The sequence below is a fragment of the Nicotiana tabacum genome, chromosome 23 (genome assembly GCF_000715075.1).
Source record: "Nicotiana tabacum cultivar K326 chromosome 23, ASM71507v2, whole genome shotgun sequence".
Lineage (NCBI taxonomy): Eukaryota > Viridiplantae > Streptophyta > Magnoliopsida > Solanales > Solanaceae > Nicotiana > Nicotiana tabacum.
Window position 1 is genome coordinate 52,189,434 of NC_134102.1, and position 23,474 is coordinate 52,212,907.

General features: G+C 36.6%; 1 protein-coding gene across 1 annotated transcript; it reads left to right on the plus strand.

Annotated features, from left to right (window-relative positions):
* Nucleotides 1-7,199: 7,199 nt before the first annotated feature.
* On the plus strand, nt 7,200-21,068 carry LOC107799734 (ribose-phosphate pyrophosphokinase 1). The gene is made up of 8 exons (XM_016622875.2): nt 7,200-7,450; nt 7,913-8,077; nt 8,742-8,990; nt 9,439-9,582; nt 9,669-9,836; nt 17,947-18,016; nt 18,366-18,447; nt 20,290-21,068. Exons 1-8 carry the CDS (start codon nt 7,208-7,210, stop codon nt 20,468-20,470), a joined length of 1,302 nt encoding a protein of 433 aa, XP_016478361.2. The 5' UTR covers nt 7,200-7,207; the 3' UTR covers nt 20,471-21,068.
* Nucleotides 21,069-23,474: the final 2,406 nt, after the last annotated feature.

Genomic DNA, 23,474 nt, shown 5'->3' on the forward strand with positions numbered 1-23,474 from the left:
CGCACATATGACATAGGTTCAGTAAAATGGCCATAACTTTCTGTATACATATCAGAATGATGAACGGTTTGATGTGTTGGAAACTAGACTCAAAGGGTCTTAATTTGATAGGTAAATCACCACCTAAGTCATTATATTGAGGGAGTTATATTCATTTGAATTCGGGTCTTGTGCCAATTGAAACATCCTTTCCATTTAATGTATCCAATTTGTTCCACACAAGTTCTTGCCATTCACAAAACTCCTTAATATGTTCCAACACATCTTAAACATACATTATCAATTCAAAATGATGTAGCTCTATCTCATAGGTCTCCTTTAATACTCAAATACGTTATTCTTAAATACCGTTGGCGCACTTTAAAATCTTAAATCATTAGGAAATTTTTACGGGGCCTTACAAAGGGGTAGCCCTCAACTTAGGCCGATGAGGCCTACCTGCAATCTGATAATCCCAATCAAGGCCGATGAGGCCATATTCTGAATCATCCGAAAATAACGTGTATCTGATCTGAGGGGTAAACATACCCAAAAGCTAATATGCATAGCTGTGCAGGCCGACGAGGCTACCATGAAAATCTACAACCAGCAATACTAATGTGAACATGTGCACAGGGCTGGCAAGGCCACAATAATGATGTACAACATTTACAGGACTCGTCTACAAGCCTCTAGAGATAATAGAATTTTATCATGGTCCGGAAAGGGTCCCGACCGACCCATCAAGTTTGTATATACAAAATGGACTCCAAAGTCTAGACCTGGTAACTGTGGGAGAGTAGAGCTTACCAATCAAGCTGATGTCTGGATAAGTCTACTAGGAAGGTCTATCTGACTGTCTATCAGAACCCACAGGCATGAAATGCAGCATCCCCGATAAAATGGACGTCAGTACAAAATAATGTACCGAGTATGTGAGGCAATAGAATAACTAAAAGCTGAAACTGAACTAATAACATAATAATTAAAAGTAACTGGAGTCAAAGATGATCTGAAGATATGATTACCTACTGATACTGACTCATCTCTCTCAATGTAGTAAATAAAATAGCTATCCGGCCTTATAAGGCTCGGTACGGATAACTGCTTGGCCGTAGTAGGCTCGCTCATAGGTGCTCGGTCATACTAGGCTCGGTATATAAATCACTACTCGCCCATTCTGTGCTCTCTCATAGGTGCTCGGCCATAATAGACTCGGTCCAAACGGATAATAAGCTCGGTATATAACTTACCTCGGTGGTGGTGAAAATACTGTAATATTGTATATACATAGACCCTCTGCTCTCTTGACTGAAAAAAGAAAATACTTAACTAAATATAAAGTCCCGATAAGGCAGAATACTATAACTTATGAGACTAGGATAATGTATAAGAATTCAAGAATACTAACTTCTCTTTATGTCTCGTCACCCAACGCGTTTAGTTACAGGATCATACCAAAATGAAGGAAAGGTTTAGCCTTAACAAACCTCATAATATCCCGTCCCATCCTCAAGCTAACTTAACCTGCAACTCCTTTGTCTACAAGCAATGAACAATACTATCGTCACAATACGAATACCATAACTTATCGTATTTAAATGACACACTTTATTCTACGATAGAATGGACAACACCTCCCTTGTTTATATGACTTCCCACAAGTTACAACAGCCAACGACAACCCAAACAACATCAACAATACTCATAATAAGCCTTTCAAAAAAGTTTAACAAAGTTTAACAATCCCGACGAGCGACAAGCTCAGTTTACGGTCAACAAAATAGAGTTTGAATCCAATTTCTTCTTCATGAATCTACTTATATTATCAATAATATTATACTTATGTTACCCCATCATTATAATCCCAAAACATCATAAGAATAATCTTAAAAATAGTCCACATGCCTAGCACTTTAACCTTTATTGTCAATCTCTTGTTTTTCATGTTTTCTTCTTCAATCAAGTTGATTAATACCTAGATAAGCTTAAAGACAGCAACCATAACATAATCAAATTGTTTTTCAAAATTTCAGCCACAACATACCATATATATAGCCTCAACACAACCCACAAAAAGGATAATAATTCCTTATGCCATGTCAATTGCTATTTTGTGGATTTTCACTCAAACAATTCAACCAACACATGATTAACCTTAAGCACAACAAAGAACACAATTTACTAACCTTAGGAAGTAGATACAACTTGATATCCCCAGCTGGTGTAGCGCACAACATTCTTCAATCACACCACAACACTATAAGAGTGTTATTCTCTTCTTGAATCAACTTTTGGTGTTGAAATATGGTGTAATCACTTTGGAATCACCCTTGAACCTTTGAAATGTGTTTAGGAGGGTTGGGAGGAGTGTGGGGATGAAGTTGTGTTGAAAAACGAGCAAGAATGGTCATCCAAATCATTTTTAAGATGAAGTAGGTCGACCACCGCCTAAGTGGGCCCCATAGAGGCTGCCTGCATAGTCTCGCAAAAATGCAATTATCGCTCTACTCCAATATCGTATCGACAAAGAGTGTAATGTGTTGGAAACTAGACTCGTATTCAAATTGGTGGGTGGATCACCCCATAACGCCAAGTATATTAAGAGAAAAGCTCTGTGACATTAAACCCAAATTTCAGTAAGATAGTTCGGTAGCCTCTCGAAGATAAGTACAGACGTCTCCGTACCGATCCACAAGACTCTACTAAACTTGCTTATGACTCATGAGACCTAAACAACCCAGTGCTCTGATACCAATTTGTCACGATCTAACTCTGACCATAGCCGCGATGGCACCTAACACTACTTGTTGGGCAAGCCAACAATCACATGAGAACAATGAATTTGATAAAACAAGGTTTAATAAATCGACAGCGGAAATATCATGAAATATTTGAGAATATAATAATAATACTGCTACAACCATCCCCAAGATCTGGTGTCAACGAGTGTATGAGCACTACTGAGTATCAAAATACAAGGCCAAATTCTCAATACAACTGTCTGAATAGTTGAACAGTAATAATAGAATAATGAAAGAGGACTTCAAGGTCTGCGGACGGTATATCAGCTACCTTGTAGTCTCCCAAAGCTAGTAGCCACAGAACTCTAGAGATCACCTCGTCCAGAAGTACTTGAATTTGCACACGAAGTGCAGAGTGTAGTATGAGTACAACCGATCCCATGTACTCAATAAGTAACAAAACTAACCTTGGGCTGAAAGCAATGACGAGCTTAGAAACAATAGTTAGAGACCAATATCAATAACCAATAATAGTTTAGAACATAAAGGAGACAGTAGAAACATGTAACTCAATGATATTATGTTCAACTTGTTCTCATTTCAAGAATTCAGGCATGCTTTCCAAGTATAACAGTTTAAGCTCAACACGGATAAGACACTTCATTTACCAACTAGCATGAGGAAGGTATATCTCTATGCCTACATGTCAGGTACACATGTCAAAATCAACAATATCACAGTGAAACCATTAAGAATAACCTCACGTCAACACTTAGCACTATACAGGTGCCTGGCATAACTGCCCATCATCAAGCGCGTATATAAAACACCATGTCTGCACCGACTGCTGGTATGTCAGACTTCAGAGCGGCAGATCCTGCCCTAGCGCTAATCATAATCATATAGCCCAATAGTGAGGCCTGGTGCACGCGTCACCCAAATCAATAAGACTTAGCTCGATATGAGCCTGGTGTATGCATCACCTCAAAATCAATACCAAATCGGCTATATGGCCGAAGCTCAGTCATCAATTGATCAAGTCTCAGTTAACCACATCTCACAGTATTTAATTCAACAATGTTACACATATGAGGCATCAATCAACATGTGATGAGTCAAATAATAACGCATTGAGACAAATATATCAAACACGGATGTAGCATCATGATTGAGAACATGTGTAAAAATAAGACAAATATCTCAGAAACAACAAGAATAGCCCTATCGAGTCTCAAACAAATAGCACATAGCCTAGACATGATTTCTAACATGAATCAGGACTCAAATGAACATATAGGTTTAAAAACACAGATATAACGAGGCATGATAGTCAACCAATCCCATAATAGTCTAAAAGCCACCTCAAATCATAAACACACTGTCACATGGCGCGTACGTCAGCTCAATACCTTTCATATAACGTAGTTCCTAGGGTTAAATGCCGTCAAATCCAAGTTTAGATATGTTACTTACCTCAATGCAGAAATCATTACTCCAAAAATTCCTTGCCACGCGAATCGGCCTCCGAGTGACTCGAATCTATCCAAAACAACTTAATACCATCAATAATAGCCATAAGAAAGAATTCCAAATGATAAAGCTAAAGTCTTGAATCAAATATGCAAAGTCAACCCAAAAAGTCAACCTAGGGCCCGCACTTCGAAACACGACAAAATTCACAAATTCCGAACACCCATTCAATTACGAGTCCAACCATACTAATTTCATCCAATTCCATCCACAAATTGACCCTCAAATCATCAAATCTCACTCTCCAATACCATGGCCTAAAATCCCCAAATTTTACTTCAAATTCACATAAACTAGATGTAATAATCAATGGGTAATCAATATCTATCATTAAAAGTGATTAAACTTTACTTACCTATTCAATTGTATCTAAAAGTCTCCCAAAAATCGCCCTTAGCCGAGCTCCACAAATTCAAAATGAGTAAAATAACTAAACCCTCGTTTAAAACCTTCTATCCAGCGATTCTCGCACCTGCGACTCACATAACCGCACCTGCAGTCCCGCTTCTGCGGAATAGTGGCCACATCTACGGCTTCCTCCAAAACCCAACCCTCCGCTTTTGCGGAACTCCTATCGCATCTGCGAGTGCGAACTCCTTTCGCATATGCGGTCCTTGAACTTCCAGCAACCTTTCTCTTCTGCAGTTCTCATTTGTGCATATGCGCATGCGCACCTGCGCCCCAATGTCCGCATCTGCGGAATCCCATGCCTCTGTCCAACTTCGCTTTTGCGCTCACTTGCCCGCATCTGCGGGCTCGCAGATTCGGAAAATACCTCGCACCTGCACTCCTTCCCAGCTCTAGCCAATCCCAGTTCTGCGATCGCCAGGCCGCTTCTGCGGCCTAGCACCTGTGGCCAAATCCTCGCAGGTGCGATTGCACCAGAACCTACAACCTTCAGCATTTTCCCCAAGTCCAAACATGATCCGCCAACCATCCGAATCACACCTGAGTTTCCTGGTACCCCATCCAAACATACCAAGAAGTCCTAAAACACAATACGAACTTACTCAAAGCCTCAAATCACATCAGACAACATCAAAATCATGAATCACACCCCAATTCAAGCCTAATGAAACTAATGAACTTCTAACTTCTAAAACTCATACCGAACTATATCAAATCAACTCCGAATGATCTCAATTTTTGCATGAAAGTCCCAAATGACGCAACAGACCTATTCCAACTCCCGGAACTAAAATCCGAACCCGATATCAATAAAGTTAACTCTCGGTCAAAATTCTCAACCTTGTAAACCTTCAACTTCCCAACTTTTGCCAAAAAAATATCAACTCAACCTACGGACCTCCAAATCAACACCCGGACATATGTCTGAGTCCAAAATCACCATACGAAGCTATTGGAACCATAAAAACTCTATTCCGGAGTCGTCTATACAAAAATTAAACTTCGGTCAACTCTTTCAACTTAAGCTTTCAACCTTGGGACTAAGTGTCCCAATTCATTTCGAAACTTTCCCGAAACCAATCCAACTACCCCGAAAAGTCACATAACCACAAATGATATAAAAGATGCAATAAATAGGGGAACGCGGCTACAATGCACAAAACGACCAGTCGGATTGTTACACTTAGTTGTTGTGAAAATAGAGGTGACAACGGGTTTATAATGATATTTCTGAGCTGGTTTTAAGGTAGTTTATGGTATTTTTTTTTGTAGTGAGCTATTTTGGTGTTTTTTTCTGAGCTAGTACTTAGAGTTTCTTTTTCTTCTTCTTCTTAGTTGCAAAATGCGTTTGTTAGATTTGATATTGTTTTGGCCAATTGATGATTAAAGTTTATTTTTTATGATACTTGAAAGTTATGTTTCAAATTTGAGCTTATTTGGAGTAGATTTTGGAATTAAATTGTGTGTTGGATTATTAAAATTCGTAGAACAAGTTTGTGTTTTGGGGCAATTTACACTTTAGACTAAAACGTCTTAATTGCATGTAAAAATTTGGTTGCACTTCAAATTAAAACATCTTAAATGCATCTTAAGTGCAAAATTTTTAAATTAAAATGTCTTAAGTACTTGCAAAAAATTAGATGCACTTCAGACTAAAATATCTTACATTGTTTTTTCATCTTTCGCTAAAAACTTTGCTCTTGTTGGCTAACAGAGATTCCATGGCTAATGGCTTATTATATTGTAAATCTCGGTAGATTTTATTTATTTTGGGCTAATTTCATACTGAAAAGGAATAAATTACATTGAGGTATCATGAGTGAAAATAATAGGTATCATGAGTGAAACAAATGAATGTAACTTCAGACAAAATTGCTTCTGTGAAGCCAAAATTTCAAATAAAAATAATATACCAAACTTTAGATATTTCTACAGACCCATTTTTATGTCTTAATTTGTAACTTCATATGCAAATTTTTTCAACTCAGACACTCTAGTCTAAAGCTAACCCTAAAATGGGTAAACTTATAAATTTTTATGAGTATGACTTTCACTCTTAAATCGAATATATATGCACTTCTTCCCTCAAGCTATAGTGACCAGGAAAACTCCTCTAGCACAAATTCAAGCACCTTTTGTGGCCCCTATAGTCCAAAATTATGCACTTTAATCCATGTCACCTCTCTCAACTAGTATGATGCAAACAATACTACAACACTATGGAGGGTGCTCACCACTAGAGCAACCCAATTAGAACAACCCAGTATGTATAATACAACACTTACTAAAAAAATACTCTATTTGTTTCAATTTATGTGAATCTATTTTCTTTTTAGTCCGTACAAAAAAGAATGACCTCTTTCCTTATTTAGAAATAATTTACTTTTATGCAATGATTTATAACCACACAATATATATATGTGAATCATTTTATATCATAAGTTTAAAAATCTTCTCTCTTTTCTTAAATTCGGTGCCCAATCAAGTAAATTCACCTAAGTTAAACCGAGGGAGTGGAAAACCAAACGACACTGTACCGTCGACCTATGCCTATCTCCAACTCATCTGGAATTGCTATTCACCTAAGAAGCAAAATCCTAAAGAGAGACAGACAAAACAAAAAGCAACTAAAGCAGCGCCATACAAATAGGATAAATAAAGGAAGCCAAAACCCTCCCAAAATTCCCATTTCAATGGCTTCTTCCTTGGCTTTGCCTTCAACTTCAACAAAGAGCTCTTCTCTCTGTCAAAGCTTCGTTCCTAAAAGAACCCATCAGCCAAGCTTTGTTGTAAGTCCTTTCGCATTCCCTTTTTTCTCCATTCTTTTTCTTTGTTTGGTTCCTTTAAACTAAATCCCTTTTAGAAGATTTAATCCGGGTTCAACTTTTCTTTTTGTTTTTCCTTATTTTTATGCTATTTTTCACTTTTCCCCTGGTAGTAAACCATTGATGTGTGTGTTTAAGATGATTAAAATGCCTTTTAAATATATTTACAAAAACAATAGAAATTGAAAAGTGTCTTTACAAGGAGAAATGGAAATGGAGTTAGGGGAATTGATTTTTGTTTATAAGCACTTGACTTACAACAAGTGTTTAAAAGTTGGTCTTGACCAGGTTATAAGCTTGCCTTGAAGCCCTCTTAGATATCTGTCTTTTTTAAGCGGTTATGGTGCTTGCTTGTTTTATTATAATACTCTTCAACTCGTTTTTCTTTATCTTGTATCATTTTTTGTTTGTTTGTTTGGATATCAGAGTTGTGAAAGAAGTGAACCAGTATATGGGAAGCCTCGCGTGCCAATCATCAATGATGGAACACTTCCAAAGTTCTTGCAAGCAAAACGCCTAGAGAATGCAGTTAGTAGAAACAATAGTAGGCTGAAGATATTCACTGGAACTGCAAATCCTTCTCTTTCTCAGGTAAACCAGACGATTGTTATGTGTATACATGGTGTTTCCTTGTCTGCCAAATTCAGTTTAGTGACAACCAAGATCTTCTTATTTGCTTTGTACAGCATAAACAGTGACATACTGAAATTTGCTTCCCGAATTCACAGTTCAGTAATTCTTCAACTTCAAATAATAAGCTAGTGTCTTAAAATTTGTTATCAAGTAGTATTTAGAGAAAATTGGAATAGCCTTTCCAGCAGGACAAGAAAACAAGTCATTGGGAGATTGCCTCCAGTTGTACATTGTACTTCACTGTTCAGCCCACTCAAGGATATAGTTTCAGGATTTGGGACTATGGAGAATTGTGCGGTTTCAGTCTGGATATTTCAGCTTTAGATTTTCATTCCTCGTTAAGCATAAAGAATTTTCTTCCTTTCAAAAATTGCATAAGTGGGGATTAAAGGAACATTTATTTCTTTTCTCTCCTTACGAAAGATAGACAATTACAAAGATATCTGAAACTTCTGATGTAAGAATTCCTAAGATATTATTTTATTAGGTAGTTATTTACTTTTCTCCTCAATCGTCAAAATATACGAATTATTGTCACTTCTAGCAGTGAAATCTATGAAGCTTCTTTTAAGTTTATGCTATACTTTTCTTTTCAACTGATGCAACAATTTTTGTCACTTAGGAAATTGCTTGGTACATGGGCTTTGACCTGGGAAAGGTCAACATCAAGCGCTTTGCTGATGGTGAAATTTATGTCCAGTTGCAAGAGAGTGTTCGAGGCTGTGATGTCTACTTGATTCAATCCACATGTCCTCCGGCCAATGAAAACCTTATGGAGCTTTTGGTAATGATAGATGCATGCAGAAGGGCTTCTGCCAAGACCATTACTGCCGTGATTCCATACTTTGGATATGCCAGAGCTGATAGAAAGGCAAGCTAGATTCCGTTGCAAATTTTATGCTTGCAAGCTTCAAATTTTTATTGGTCAAGTTTATCAGCCTCCTTTGCCTTTGTTTCGATTCCACATCGAGGTGGGAATGGGTGTGGCGTTTACCTCTATGTATACCTGATCTATATATACCTGTATAATAATACCCAAAAGGTGGTTACAAAAGGAGTGGGAGTAGAGACATTTCCCTATGCTCTTACGATTATAAGTACTGCCACTATTTTCTTGCATCTTCTTCTGGGTCATTATTTTGGTTTCTTTTCTCTTGAAAGTAGTGCAACGATTATGTCGAACAGCTTGTGTCTTTTTTTACCACTTTCTTTTCATATGCTTTGAGGTTTTCTCAGTTTTCTTTAAAGAGTTACAGATGAGAACGCAATTTGTAGTGCATTTTATTATGTTCTATTAATCATAAATTTTTTAATTACAGACACAAGGTCGTGAATCCATTGGCGCCAAATTGGTTGCGAACCTTATAACTGAAGCAGGTGCGGATCGTGTTCTAGCTTGTGATCTGCACTCCGGGCAATCAATGGGTTACTTTGACATTCCAGTGGACCATGTGTACTGTCAGGTAATCTCTTCTGTACTGCTGACAATGCTCAAGTATTTGCCATTTTAAATTAGCAAATGAGCAGTCTGCATTCTTTGCGTGCACAGCCGGTTGTCCTTGATTACCTTGCTAGCAAGAAGATTTCTTCCAATGATTTGGTAGTGGTCTCTCCTGATGTTGGCGGAGTTGCTAGAGCACGTGCCTTTGCAAAAAAGTTATCTGATGCACCATTAGCCATTGTGGACAAAAGGCGGCACGGACATAATGTCGCCGAGGTAGATACAAAGCTAGACCTTGGTACTGCAGTTCATTGCATTGTATGATTTTTTGAGGGTTTTCTTCTTCTTTTTGCATAACGTATGGCTAAAAAATAGTCAGTCACATAAATGCTCTTGATTTTTCTTTTTTCCTCATGGAAACATTGTTTTAAGTTCTGGTCTCCCAATAGATAAGGTGAAGACTGTTAGATAGTTATGACATAATATGAATTAGTCCTAGTCCCACATAGAATAGGAGTATGATATGTATTGTATAAATAGGGTTCATTGTATTATAATTAAACAGAATATCAATAATAGATTTTTCTCCCGTGCATTATCACATGGTATCAGAGCAATCGTGAGACATTTATCGCTGTGCATAAATTCCAGCGACTTCGAGAAGAAAAAATCAGTCAACCGGAAGTCTTTTTCCAGCAAACACAGGTCTGCCGCAAGTAAAAAGCCACTTTTTGTTAGTGTTGTGCAAAAACCAACACCACCACGAAGTAGATCGGCCTCCGGCGACCAACCCATACAAAAATCTCCGTCAAAAGACCCTCCACGCGCTGCCACGCGCTGCTGAAAGAAAGTTTTCGAGCCTACCTATCCAATTTAAATCAAATTTCATAATTTTTCGGCGTGAACAGTGATTTTTTCCGGCGTGAACAGTAATTTCCCGAAAAATTCGGTGTTTTTTTTGGCGTAAACATTATAATGGCATTCGTATTAGAAGCCTTTGATTCACAATCCGTTAGATCCAATGCATTGAATCCAATCCAGATGGTTTCTTTACTGGATTATATTAGTTCATTCAGTACAAAGCATGTAAACAGACATCTTCAGGGATAGCTTCCGTTGTTCAAACAGATAGTAGCGTGACTTGTGTCTCCTAATCTTCAACCTTTGAGTCTTGGGTCATTGATTCAGGTGCATCTGAAAATTCTGGTAACAAATCTCTTTTCACTACTATTTCATGTTCTCAATCTCTCCCAATTGTCACAATGGCCAACGGGTCTCAAACCATGGCAACTGGAATAGGTCAAGCAAGTCCACTTCCTTCCTTACCTTTAGATTCAGTTCTTTATGTTCCCGGTATTCCTTTTAATCTCATAGTCGTTAGTCGCTTAGCCAAATCCTTTGAATGCTCTGTTTTATTTATTGATGACCTTGTTTTTATACAGGAACACAGTACAAGGCGGATTATTGGTACCGGACGTGAATCAGATTGACTTTATTACCTTATCCTTGCAAAATCATATGGACTCACATCTTGTCTTCCTTCAACAACTTGTCCTGTCACTGATTCACCAGATTTATTACATAAAAGGTTGGGACATCCCAGTTTGTCAAAACTTCAGAAAATGGTATCTCACTTGTCCACTCTAGAGTGTGAGTCATGTCAGCTCGGTAAGCATACCCGCTCCCATTTCCCTCGGCGTCTTGATAATCGAGCAGAGTCACCTTTTACTATAGTCCATTCAGATGTTTGGGGTCCTAGTCGGGTCAGTTCTACCTTGGGATTTCGCTACTTTGTCAGTTTCATTGATGATTATTCTAGGTGCACTTAGATATTTTTGATGAAAAATCGATCTGAGTTGTTTTCTTTTTTCAAGACCTTCCACGCTGAAATTCAAAATCAATTTGGAGTTTCCATCCGCACATTTCGTAGTGATAATGCCCTAGAGTATTTGTCTTCCCCATTTCAGCAGTTTATGAACTCTCATGGGATTATTCATCAAACATCTTGTCCGTACACATCCCAACAAAATTGGGTAGCTGAAAGAAAGAATAGACATCCTATTGAAACTGCTCGTACCCTACTCATACAATCTCATGTTCCGTTGCGTTTTTGGGGGATGCAGTTCTTAAATCTTGCTATCTTATTAATCGTATGCCATCTTCAGCTATCCAGAATCAAGTTCCATTCTCTGTCTTGTTTCCCCACTTACCTTTGTTCTCTCTTCCACCTCGTGTCTTTGGAAGCACGTGTTTTGTTCATAACCTTACTCCAGGAAAAGATAAGTTAGCTCCTCGTGCTCTTAAGTGTGTATTTTTGGGTTACTCGAGAACGCAAAAGGGATATCGATGCTATTCTCATGACCTCAGGCGGTACCTTATATTTGCTGATGTTACCTTCTTTGAAACCCAATCATACTTCACAGGTCCAGGCAATCACTTAGATATTTCTGAGGTGCTGCCAGTTCCATCATTTGAAGATTCAGTCACTATCTCCCATTCATCTTTACCTACAACTCCAGCTCCACCACCTATAGCTCCAGTTCCACCGCCTAGTCCAGTTCAACCTTCTACAGCTCCACCACTCATGACTTATCATCGTCGTCCGCGCCCAGCATCAGGCCCAGCTGATTCACATCCTACACCTGACCCTGCTAATACTGCAGATTTGTCTCCTCTTAGTTAACCGATTGCACTCCGGAAAGGTATACGGTCCACACTTAATCCTAATTCCCATTATGTCGGTTTAAGTTACCATCGTCTGTCATCACCCCATTGTGCATTTGTATCATCTTTGTCTTCTGTTTCCATCCCTAAGTCTACGGGTGAAGCATTGTCTCATCCAGGGTGGCGACAGGCTATGATTGACGAGATGTCTGCTTTATATACGAGTGGTACTTGGGAGGTTGTCGTTGGGTGTATGCAGTCAAAGTTGGTCCAGATGGCCAGGTTGATCGACTTAAGGTTCGTCTTGTTGCCAAAAGGCATACTCAGATATTTGGGCTCGATTACAGTGATACTTTCTCTCCCGTGGCTAAAATAGCATCAGTCCTCCTTTTTCTATCCATGGCTGTTGTTCGCCATTGGCCTCTCTATCAGTTGGACATTAAGAATGCTTTTCTTCACTGTGACCTTGAGGATGAGGTTTATATGGAGCAACCACCTGGTTTTGTTGCTCAGGGGGAGTCCGGTGGCCTTGTATATCGGTTGCGTCGGTCCCTCTATGGTCTAAAGCAGTCTCCTCGAGCCTGGTTTGGTAAGTTCGGCACAGTTATTCAGGAGTTTGGCATGACTCGTAGTGAAGCTGATCACTCTGTATTTTATCGGCATTCTGCTTCAAATCTCAGTATTTATCTGGTGGTTTATGTTGATGATATTGTTATTACCGGCAATGATTAGGATGGTATTACTATGTTGAAGCAACATTTCTTTCAACACTTTCAGACTAAGGATCTGGGTAGATTAAAGTATTTTCTAAGTATTGAGGTCGCTCAGTCTAGCTCAGGTATTGTTATCTTACAAAGGAAGTATGCCTTAGACATTCTTGAGGAGACAGGAATGACATACTGTAGACATGTTGACACTCCTATGGATCCGAATTCTAAACTTCTACCAGGACAGGGGGAGCCACTTAGCGATCCTGCAAGATATAGGCGGCTGGTTGGTAATTAAATTACCTTACAGTGACTACACCTGACATTTCCTTTCCAGTGAGTGTGGTAAGCCAGTTCCTGGATTCTCCCTGTGATAGTCAATGGGATGCAGTTGTTCGCATTGTTCGATATATAAAATCAGTTCCAGGCAAAGGATTATTGTTTGAAGATCGAGGCCATGAGCAAATTGGTGGGTACTCAGATGCTGACTGGGCAGGATCACCTTCTGATAGACGTTCTATGTCTGGATATTGTGTTTTAGTAGGAGGTAATTTGGTGTTTTGGAAGAGCAAGAAACAAAATGTGGTTGCTCGGTCTAGTGCAGAAACAGAATATCGAGCAATGGCTGTGGCAACATGTGAGCTAGTTTGGATCAAACATTTGCATAATGAGTTTAAATTTGGTGAGGTCAGCAAGATGGAACTTGTGTGTGATAACCAAGCTGCCCTTCATATTGCATCAAATCCGGTGTTCCATGAGAGAACTAAACACATTGAGATTGTTTGTCACTTCGTCAGAGAAAAGATACTCTCAGGAGATATTGCTACAAAGTTTGTGAAGTTGAATGATCAGCTTGCAGATATTTTCACCAAGTCCCTTACTGGTCCTCGTATTAGTTACATATGTAACAAGTTCGGTACATATGATTTGTATGCATCGACTTGAGGGAGAATGTTAGATAGTTATGTACATAATATGAATTAGTCTTAGTCCCACATAGGATAGGAGTATGATATGTATTATATAAATAGGGTTCATTGTATTATAATTAAACAGAATATCAATAATAGATTTTTCTCCCGTGCATTCTCACAAAGACCCTCTTTAAAAATTATAGAAAGTGAGCTACGTTGCTCGAACTCTCTAAAAATGTTGCCGCACCCGTATTGGATCCTCCAAAAAAATACTACTTTGGAGGATCTGGCACACACCCAGCGGGGACATTTTTGAAGAGTCCAAACAACATAGCTTGTGAGCAATGTGTTGTCCTTACAGTTTTTTGGAGTATCATTTAGCAAGATGTATTTCCACAAACTTAGTTAATCCTCTAATTAAGGGATTCTACTCAAACGTCAATTCCCCCCCTTTTGCTGGACTAACCAACGCTATTGCTTCAATCCTTTCCCCTCCCAATCCTCCCCCTTTCCTTTTATTTTTGCTTTTCCACAATTTTAGGGGAATGTTGGAAGGTGAAAGGGTCCTTTGAGAGCATTCCTATCTGAAGTGCTGTATAGGTTCTTCAGGACTATTCATTTGGCTTGCAAGTGCCTAGCAGTCTCAAAAAGTTATTTTTTGTGAAGTAGGCCGTATTTCCGTGTTCAGCCTTGGTCTCATAGTTTATAAGCATTTCTCCCAAGTTAATTAAAGTGCTACAGATTCTTTTTTTTGGGGACCAGTACGGTAATTCATTAACAGACTGTACCAAGAAGGTACTTTAAATGTATGAGCTCCATACCTAACTCCTTTATGTGATGCTTAATCTATATCTATATTATATTAAAAGCACGAAGGCCCTTAGCGAAATGTCGCTCGCCTTTTTTACCCCTGAAAAATAGCTTTCATATTCGATAAAATTGTAATTTAAGTCATTTTCCTAATATTTAGGACCTTGGAATCACCTAAATGTTTTGCCTATAGTATCTTTCCTTGTTAAACTAGGTACGAAGTCCTACTATTTAAGAGTTTAAAATTTATCAATATTTTACCTTATATACTAATTGAAAATAAATCCATATATGTAACAATTAGGATGCTTAACGTGATTGGCAAATAATTTATATGTGATCATCGAAGCACCATAGAGAAGGTAAAAAATTCATTCAAGACACTAAGCACGTAAAATTGTCTCAACAATAAATAATTAATTATGCATTTTAGAGACTTTTATTTTTATCATACAAAGTAAATAGTTCATGTACAATTAAAGTCATATGTAATCACATAAAATTGCACAAGCATAAATGTGTGTACAATTAATGTGTGTTGACCAATGAATGAAGAAAGATACCATCGTTGGTGTCCTAATTTTAATAAAAAATATATTCAACTTATAGACGAAATCTATTCTTAACGAATTGTCATCATCTTTTTAATTATTTCAACAAATAATAATTTCTGATATTTCTATATCTTTAATTGTTTGTTGTAAAATATTAAGCCAACCTTAGTAAATTTTAGACGTTATCACTTATCAATTTTTTTAAGAGCTATAAGCCAACATCTTTATTCACCAAAAGACCAAAAGATTTAATTTTTAAATTTATTTTATTTGAGAAATTTTATAATTTGCTTGCTTACGTCATAAATATATCAATAATTTTCATCAAATATTCTCCCAGAAGTCCTCATAAATCACAATTATGTATTTGAGGACTTCTATGGCCAAGATTTCTTTGCAATCAACATTCGTCTTTTTAGTAGCTTATACTTTTTTTAACTTTTATTTTACAATCCAATCACATTATTTAATAATATTTTATATATTTTAAAATAGTATATTCATTAATATCGGGTACACGCAAAGCGCGCCTATAGTATCTTTCCTTATTAAACTAGGTACGAAGTCCTACTACTTAAGAGTTTAATATCTATCAATATTTTACCTTATGTACTAATTGAAAATAAATCCATATATGTAACATTTGGGATGCAAATAATTTATATGAGATCATCACGTAGCACCATAGAGAAGATATAAAATTCATTCAAGATACTAAGCACGTAAAATTGTCTCAACAATAAATAAATAATTAACATTTTAAAGACTTTTATTTTTATCATACAAAATAAATAGTTCATGTACAATTAAAGTCATATGTAATCACATAAAACTGCACAAGCATAAATGTGTGTGTATATATATATAACCACGAATGACCTTAGCAAAATATTGTTCGCCTTTTTTAGCTTTTTTACCTAATATAGAGTTCACACTGGACAAAATAGTCATTTGATTTTTTTTAATATTTATGCTTTTTAAATTAATTTAATTTTGACTATTAAATCTTTTCTTATTTGAGTTAGGTAAAAACTCCTAATACATAGGAATCTAATATCGAGTAAGATTTTACTTTTCATATTTGAATAATTTTTTTTGTAAGAATTATTACTTAAGTTTTTTGAATCTTCCAAAACAATAGTCATTAAATGACTTTAGAAGTTTTTCGCCACAAAAACAATTGTTATCCAAGTGAGAAATAATTTTTTGGATGAACGACAAAAATGCGTGTATGTCAAAGAAATAAAAATATATACTATAATAATTATTCTATTCACTTAAACAACGTAGTAGGTGGCTTTAAGCATTTCAAAAATGTTATGGATTTTTGAAAATAATTGCAACTCCGTTATTTTGGCTATACCTTTTTAATTAAACAAGAAAATAATAAACTTTAGCCAATTTTTTTAATAAATTTGTCCCGAAAATAAAAATATACAATAACAAGAAATAGTCATTTGCATCTAAAGAAAAATAATAAATAATACACAATTAGTACTTTATTATTTTAGCTAAAACTATTTTATTTATGGTAAATTCCAGCTAAGTTTTTACAAATTTAGCCCCCAAAAAATAAAATATATAATTGGATCAAAAGCCATTGTATTTTAAAAAACAATTAAAAATACAAAGTTAGATAAAGTATGCATTATATATTAAGATGAAGTAAGAAGAAATGCACAATTATATTCTAACAAATAAACAATTATATTAACGATTAAAAATATTACATCTGAAAGTCGATTTTTAAATTTTCTTCACTTTCACATGCCTAAAGGAGAGAGTGTATATATCCACTCACTTTACCACGTCAATGTCTATGAGTAATAACTGTCAAATAGCCAACTTCGGGGTAACTAAGACAATAATTTGTTTAGGGGTGTAACTAATTTCGTGCAAAGTATAGGATTTTTTTTAACATAAGCTTCATATTTTTCGCTTACAGATTAACATAGTTCTTTTAGAATCCAGTAAGTAATTCCATTATAATTTTAGGCTCTTACTTCCATATAGGAAATATTCAGATGCATAGTTATGTGCTTTAACAGATAAAGAAAACTCCTCCAAAACGAAGAAAGAGTAGATTAATCAAAATGTAGCAGTTGAATAATACCTTTTGCAATAGTAATTTAGTCTTTATGTTGGAAAGAATTCATATGACATTTCTTATTGATCATAGAAATATAACAATTGTATTTTTGTCCTGAGAGTTTCTTCTTTCGTTCAAAGTTAGCTAATTAGGATCAATAACTTTTAGAAACTTACACTTTTGTTAATTTTAATTTTATAACTCTAGCACAAGTTTTAATAGATTATTTATATAATTTTTTAAAATTTATATTCATTGAAATAGGGTACACGCGCAACGCGCGTATGCTAAGACTAGTTATTAATATCGGTTAAGACATCAAATAATTATTTTTCATGGGTCACTGACTGTGTTGTGGCGTGCATCTATCTGCACTTCTTCTTTAGTCTACCTCAACATGATTTTGGTGCTTTTAGATATGGGTTGCTCTATATGAGGATCATCATCCTAATTATTCTTTTTAATTTATCACTTACATCTGTTACGGAGGGGAAAAACCCATAGCAGATATGCTTGAATTCAGGTGAAAACAATTTTATAGAGCTATTATACTACTCAAAGTAGTAAACTGTGTCTGCATTTCTTCTTCCAACATCGCTTTCAATACATCCTATCTTATCCTGGAGCCTTTATTTTGTTGTGTTGCAGGTTATGAACCTGATAGGTGATGTTAAAGGAAAAGTTGCAGTTATGGTGGATGACATGATTGACACAGCAGGTTAGTTGAACGCATAACTCCAATATTCATGTCGATCCAAAACCTAGAAACATAAATTGTTTATTAGTCTTAGTTCTTTTTAGCATGGACACTAACTGAATCAATGAACTATGTGGTGATCTGTTTAGTATCCTCTATCTTGAGTTATTCGCCCTGAAAGTTTTATTTTATTTATGTTTCTCTTTCTTCCATTTGCGCATCTTAAGATTATGAAATTGTCACAACTAGAAGTTCCACTAGGTGCACATGTGCAGTGTGGAGCTTCTTTTGCTTTTGTTCGGCTCATTCTCTTGTTCTAAGGAGGTCAGGCTTGAAAATCATTTGTTAACTTTCTGCTTATGGGTCTTAGGGACTATTGCCAAAGGCGCAGCACTTTTGCATCAGGAGGGCGCACGTGAAGTTTATGCATGCTGTACGCATGCTGTTTTAAGGTAAAATTTCCCATTTAATTGGCACATTATACAGCATTAAGAACTCTATATATATACACACATTATACCCTTAGTAGAGTGGTTAACTGGGTGAATATGGATATACTTCAACAAATCTATCTTTGCTGATGTTTTAGCTTACAACTGGATTGTTGCTGTGTGAAAATTGTTCTATTCTTTTGCAGACCTTCAATCATTTCTTTTAAGGGTAAAACGTTTCTATTTTAATACTGGTTGTTAACTTCTTGTGGAGTGGAAGTATATGTATAACCTTGTACAAATTTGGCCTAGTCACTTTTCTTTGGTATATGAGAGTAGAATTTCTGGGAGCAGCTAAGACTCAAACTTTCACTAATATTTCACAAATATTATTGTAGTTTAGTACTACCTCCGGTCCATTTTAATGTTTGTTTAATGTTTTGGCATACCAATTAATAAAACCATATAATATCATTCATTATAAGGATTATTGACTAAGTTACCCTGATACGATCCGAGATACACGAGGCAACGGAATATGAAAATAACAATAATTGAAGCAACATTGAAGATAGATTTTCGATTAAAATAATCGAAAGTAGTTTGGATAATCAAATCAAGAAGAAAAATCTAGAACCCTAGATGAAGGTCTCAGGCAACAACTGACTTACGTGTTCGATCGCCTCCAAAAAACGACAAAAAGAAACTCTAGATATAAAGAAAGGAGAAGAAGATTAACCTCAAGAACCCAATTCTTAAAAAAAGGTAATCCAAAGTCGAATGCGAACCAAGAGGCTCCAAATCTCTCTCAAGAGTTTTCTTATGTCAAAATATGGTAAGTGACTAATGAAATAACCCTAGGATATTATAAATATTAAATACCCAATAGGTGAAATAGGAAAAAGTTCCAAAGTTAATTTTCCAAAATAGCTCGTCAGGCCCAACCGTGTCCTCAACAGTGGCCTCAACCGTGTCTCATAGCTAAATCGTGTCGAAATCCACAAGCTTATTTTCCTATCGAAAGTTAATTTTCCAAAATAGCTCGTCCGGCCCAACCGTGTCCTCAACAGTGGCCTCAACCGTGTCTCATAGCTAAATCGTGTCGAAATCCACAAGCTTATTTTCCTATCGATCTTCAAGCCCCTCTTAAACCATGGCGAACAGTTGGTGCAACCGTGTCACACGGTTTGGCTTGGGGTCTTGATGCTTCAATTCCCAAGCCTCCAAAAATGGTATTCGTTGCAAGAATTCTCAGTGATTCTCCAAATATCTTCTAATCAAATTGTTGAAGATCATGCAACTCCTTAGCGTGCTTTCCTTGAACGTTCTTGGACTTGGAGCAAGTCAACAGTCCACTAGATAATTCGGGGTCATCCTCAATGTTCTCCGCTCCTCCCAGGCTATCATACCCTTTATAATCTCTTCAAATTGCCCTTAGTTTCTCAAACTTCTTAGATCATTAATTGGAGGAGGGGTTGTTTTGGAAAAAGATAATTAATGCCTTCCTGAGGTTAAAACAACATCTAAAATGGACAGGAGGTAGTATTAATTCGCATATCATTGATGTTGAGACTCATAAGGTGTTATTTTTTCAATATTAGAAACAACTGCAATTTTTTTGTTCCTATGGTTCCAACATTCTTGATTTATGGTTGCAAATTTACACATTCTTGAGGTACCTTTATATTAATTCACTATTAATATTCTTGTTCTGACAGCCATAAGGTGTTATTTTTTGAATATTAGAAACAACTGCAATTTTTTTGTTCCTATGGTTCCAACATTCTTGATTTATGGTTGCAAATTTACACATTCTTGAGGTACCTTTATATTAATTCACTATTAATATTCTTGTTCTGACAGCCCCCCTGCGATTGAGAGGTTGTCAAGTGGCCTTTTTCAAGAGGTCATCGTCACAAACACAATTCCTGCCATGGAGAAAAACTATTTCCCACAGCTGACCGTTCTCTCAGTCGCAAATCTTCTCGGTGAAACAATTTGGCGAGTGCACGATGATTGTTCTGTGAGTAGCATTTTCCAATAGGCAGGAGAGATGGTGGCAACCCCTCAATCCAGGTTGTCAGAGTTTTCATTTAGCTTCTGCATGTATTTTGCTCTCCCTTCTTTATTTTTCTAATCATCTCCCTCTTTTCACTCTTCCATCAATAGACGCCTCCATTGGCATGAATTTTTCCTTTACGCTTGTCCATCTTTAGAGGTGACTGACATGCTGAGCGAGTGAACAAATTCTTCTCCTTTTCCACGCTTGTTTTTCGTTGTAGCAAAACCACAGTAAGTTCTACATTTTTAGAATATTTTGGTCTTGTTAAGTTAGATAGTTGGAAGGATAGGAAGATGGAGAAGTCACGTGCTTACTTTTAGGATAGGATTGATTCATGTTCTGACATCTCATGACTATCAAGCCGTAGTATTAATCCAGAAAAATGCTGCTCTGACATTGTCCCTCATCTTCACAAATGTTTAATATGAAATACCGTGGTCCTGTCTGATTTAGGATTCTTGGAACCTGTGGAGCTTCGTTCTATTATGTCATTAAATTGTTTTAAAACATGCTAAGAAACTGGTCCAAATTGGAGGAACGACAAGTTGATTTAATGTGATGATCCTTGAATATGTGTTAAGAAGTTATTGTTATTTTTCTTGTTAATTTTCCCAAGTTTTGGTTGTGCTTTTAACATTCCAAACCAGAGAAGGATGCATGAATTAGCCACTCCCTTGATCAACTGCAAGACCGACTTTTGGACCCATGCGACCACACAAGTAGAATATTAAGTACTTCGGAAATTGTACGTTACGGTTTGGTCTGAAAAAACAGATTGTTTTTCAAGATATCAGGAAAAAAAGAATCTTCGGAAAAATTAAAACAAACCCTCAAATATTCCCAAAAAACGTTTTTTTTTTACTTAGCAGAAACTAATCTAAATATAATTTTTCCCTAGCATTTTATCCAAGCTTGATCTGATATATAAGCGCCATAGAGATAAGGTAAAGAACAGATCAACGGCGTGAACTTCAGTCTCCTACGTGATGTTTTTAATCTGAATTATAATGAAGTTAATGTTATGACCAAAAACCCTACCAAGTTGTGATGACACATAACCTAGCTAGCTAGGTAAGCAACTAACACAATTACCATATACGTCAATAGATAAATAAGAATGCGAAAATTATCACAACTAATCACAACTATCGAAACATAACCACACGATATATACTGCATCATTCACATCTCTTGTCGCATTTCTAGGCCATAATACTGCAAGTAGCCAAACTCAGTACTAGTCAAATGCTCCAACTCAGTAGATGCTAATTCCAATCCTCACAACACTACTAATGATAAAAGAACATGTAGAAACTCGTAACCACTCATCATATCAACAAGTCTTGGAGTTCTCGTTTTCGATAAGGCATTGCCGAATTCTGAGTTGTCCAATGGCGGTCTTCTTCGAAACACACTCTATCCAAATTCGATCTTCCAGGTCCAATAACCTCGCCTCACCAAGTACAAGCTGCTCAACTCACAAGTCACACCAGATACCACATGGAACCTCATACGATGTGGTCCGTACACCATACAAGCAATAACCCGAGTATGACGAATAATAACAAGAGGACAAAGTAAGAGAACTATTAAGCAAGCCTAACAGACAAAGCAAACAAAACATAACCTCAAGAACCGCTTCCACAAAGGAGAAGCATCATACTTGAATTAAGCACAAGGAATCATATCCCAACATAATACTGTTATGACGTGCAATCCGATCCCACATATTACTATTGCGGTGTGTAATCCGATCCAATATTATATAATTGCAACATACAACCCGATCCAATCATATCAATCCACATGAGATTATCCATAGAGCAATAATTCTCATACTCACCAAATACATGTGTATCAACATCAAGCACTTAAAGTGCATAAATATAACTATGAGGGGTGAGTAAGCATGATATACTATGGAAAATATAAGCATGGCTAAGGTGTGATAGGCATATCAATATATCACGAGCCATCTCGCTCAAATATCGCAACAAGGTCTAAACATGGTCACTAATATATAAATAATCACGTGGTCTCACAAATCCATTTTAACATAACAGAATAATGCGTGGAGCAAACAAAGGCATGAACAAGACCAATTCTACCCGATGACACATCCGTAGTAAATGATGCACTATTAAACAAATTCGACCCAGCGTAGAATATAAATTCTCCATAGGACTACCGGTAGGCCCCCAAAACTGACTCAAACCATTTTAAAATAAGTAAGTAATCCTCCAAAAGTTCAAAGAGCTCTTTCTTACTTTCGCACACGGAAACTCAAATAGATTCTAATCTTCCAGTCTCAACCGTTGATTTCTGACTAGTGCCAACTCAAATGCTGAAAAGCAACATCTCGAATCCTTTCCCATTCATGCCCTTCTAATTGCATAGATTACACAAATTATTCATGATCCTCTACAACCTTGTGAGACCCAATTCATCAAACACAAATCCTCTCACGTGACCATTCATGGTACATAGAATCAACTATCTAACCATTACCACTCTCACAGTCCGCAATCCAAAGAGATTGTCCGCCTCTAAAAATATCCGATATCTAAACCTCAATAATACAAGAATCTCCACACTTGATTACCTCATGAGAAATGCTCCATCAATATTTTGCGTCAGGTAGCAAAAATTTGAACATCAAAGGTTACCAACCACATGATTTCTGTAGTACTTAGTCAAAGCATCCACACTTGATTACCTCATGAGAAATGCTCCATCAATATTTTGCGTCAGGTAGCAAAAATTTGAACATCAAAGGTTACCAACCACATGATTTCTGTAGTACTTAGTCAAAGCATCCACACATCAATATATAATGTATCTTCTACAACAAACACCCTTCTCATGCGATATAAGATAGTACTAGCATTCTCTTAAACATCTGAAGTCTATCATGCTGTCCAGAACTCATGACCTTCCTTTTGAAATTGTACCTCAACCTTGTCCATTCAATCCCAAGATCACCACA

Coding starts and splice junctions, on each gene's coding strand:
- LOC107799734 (XM_016622875.2), top strand. CDS start 7,208: ATGCCTATCTCCAACTCATCTGGAATTGCTATTCACCTAAGAAGCAAA. Junction 18,017..18,365: donor TGACATGATTGACACAGCAG/GTTAGTTGAACG, acceptor TATGGGTCTTAG/GGACTATTGCCAAAGGCGCA. Junction 18,448..20,289: donor TGTACGCATGCTGTTTTAAG/GTAAAATTTCCC, acceptor TTGTTCTGACAG/CCCCCCTGCGATTGAGAGGT.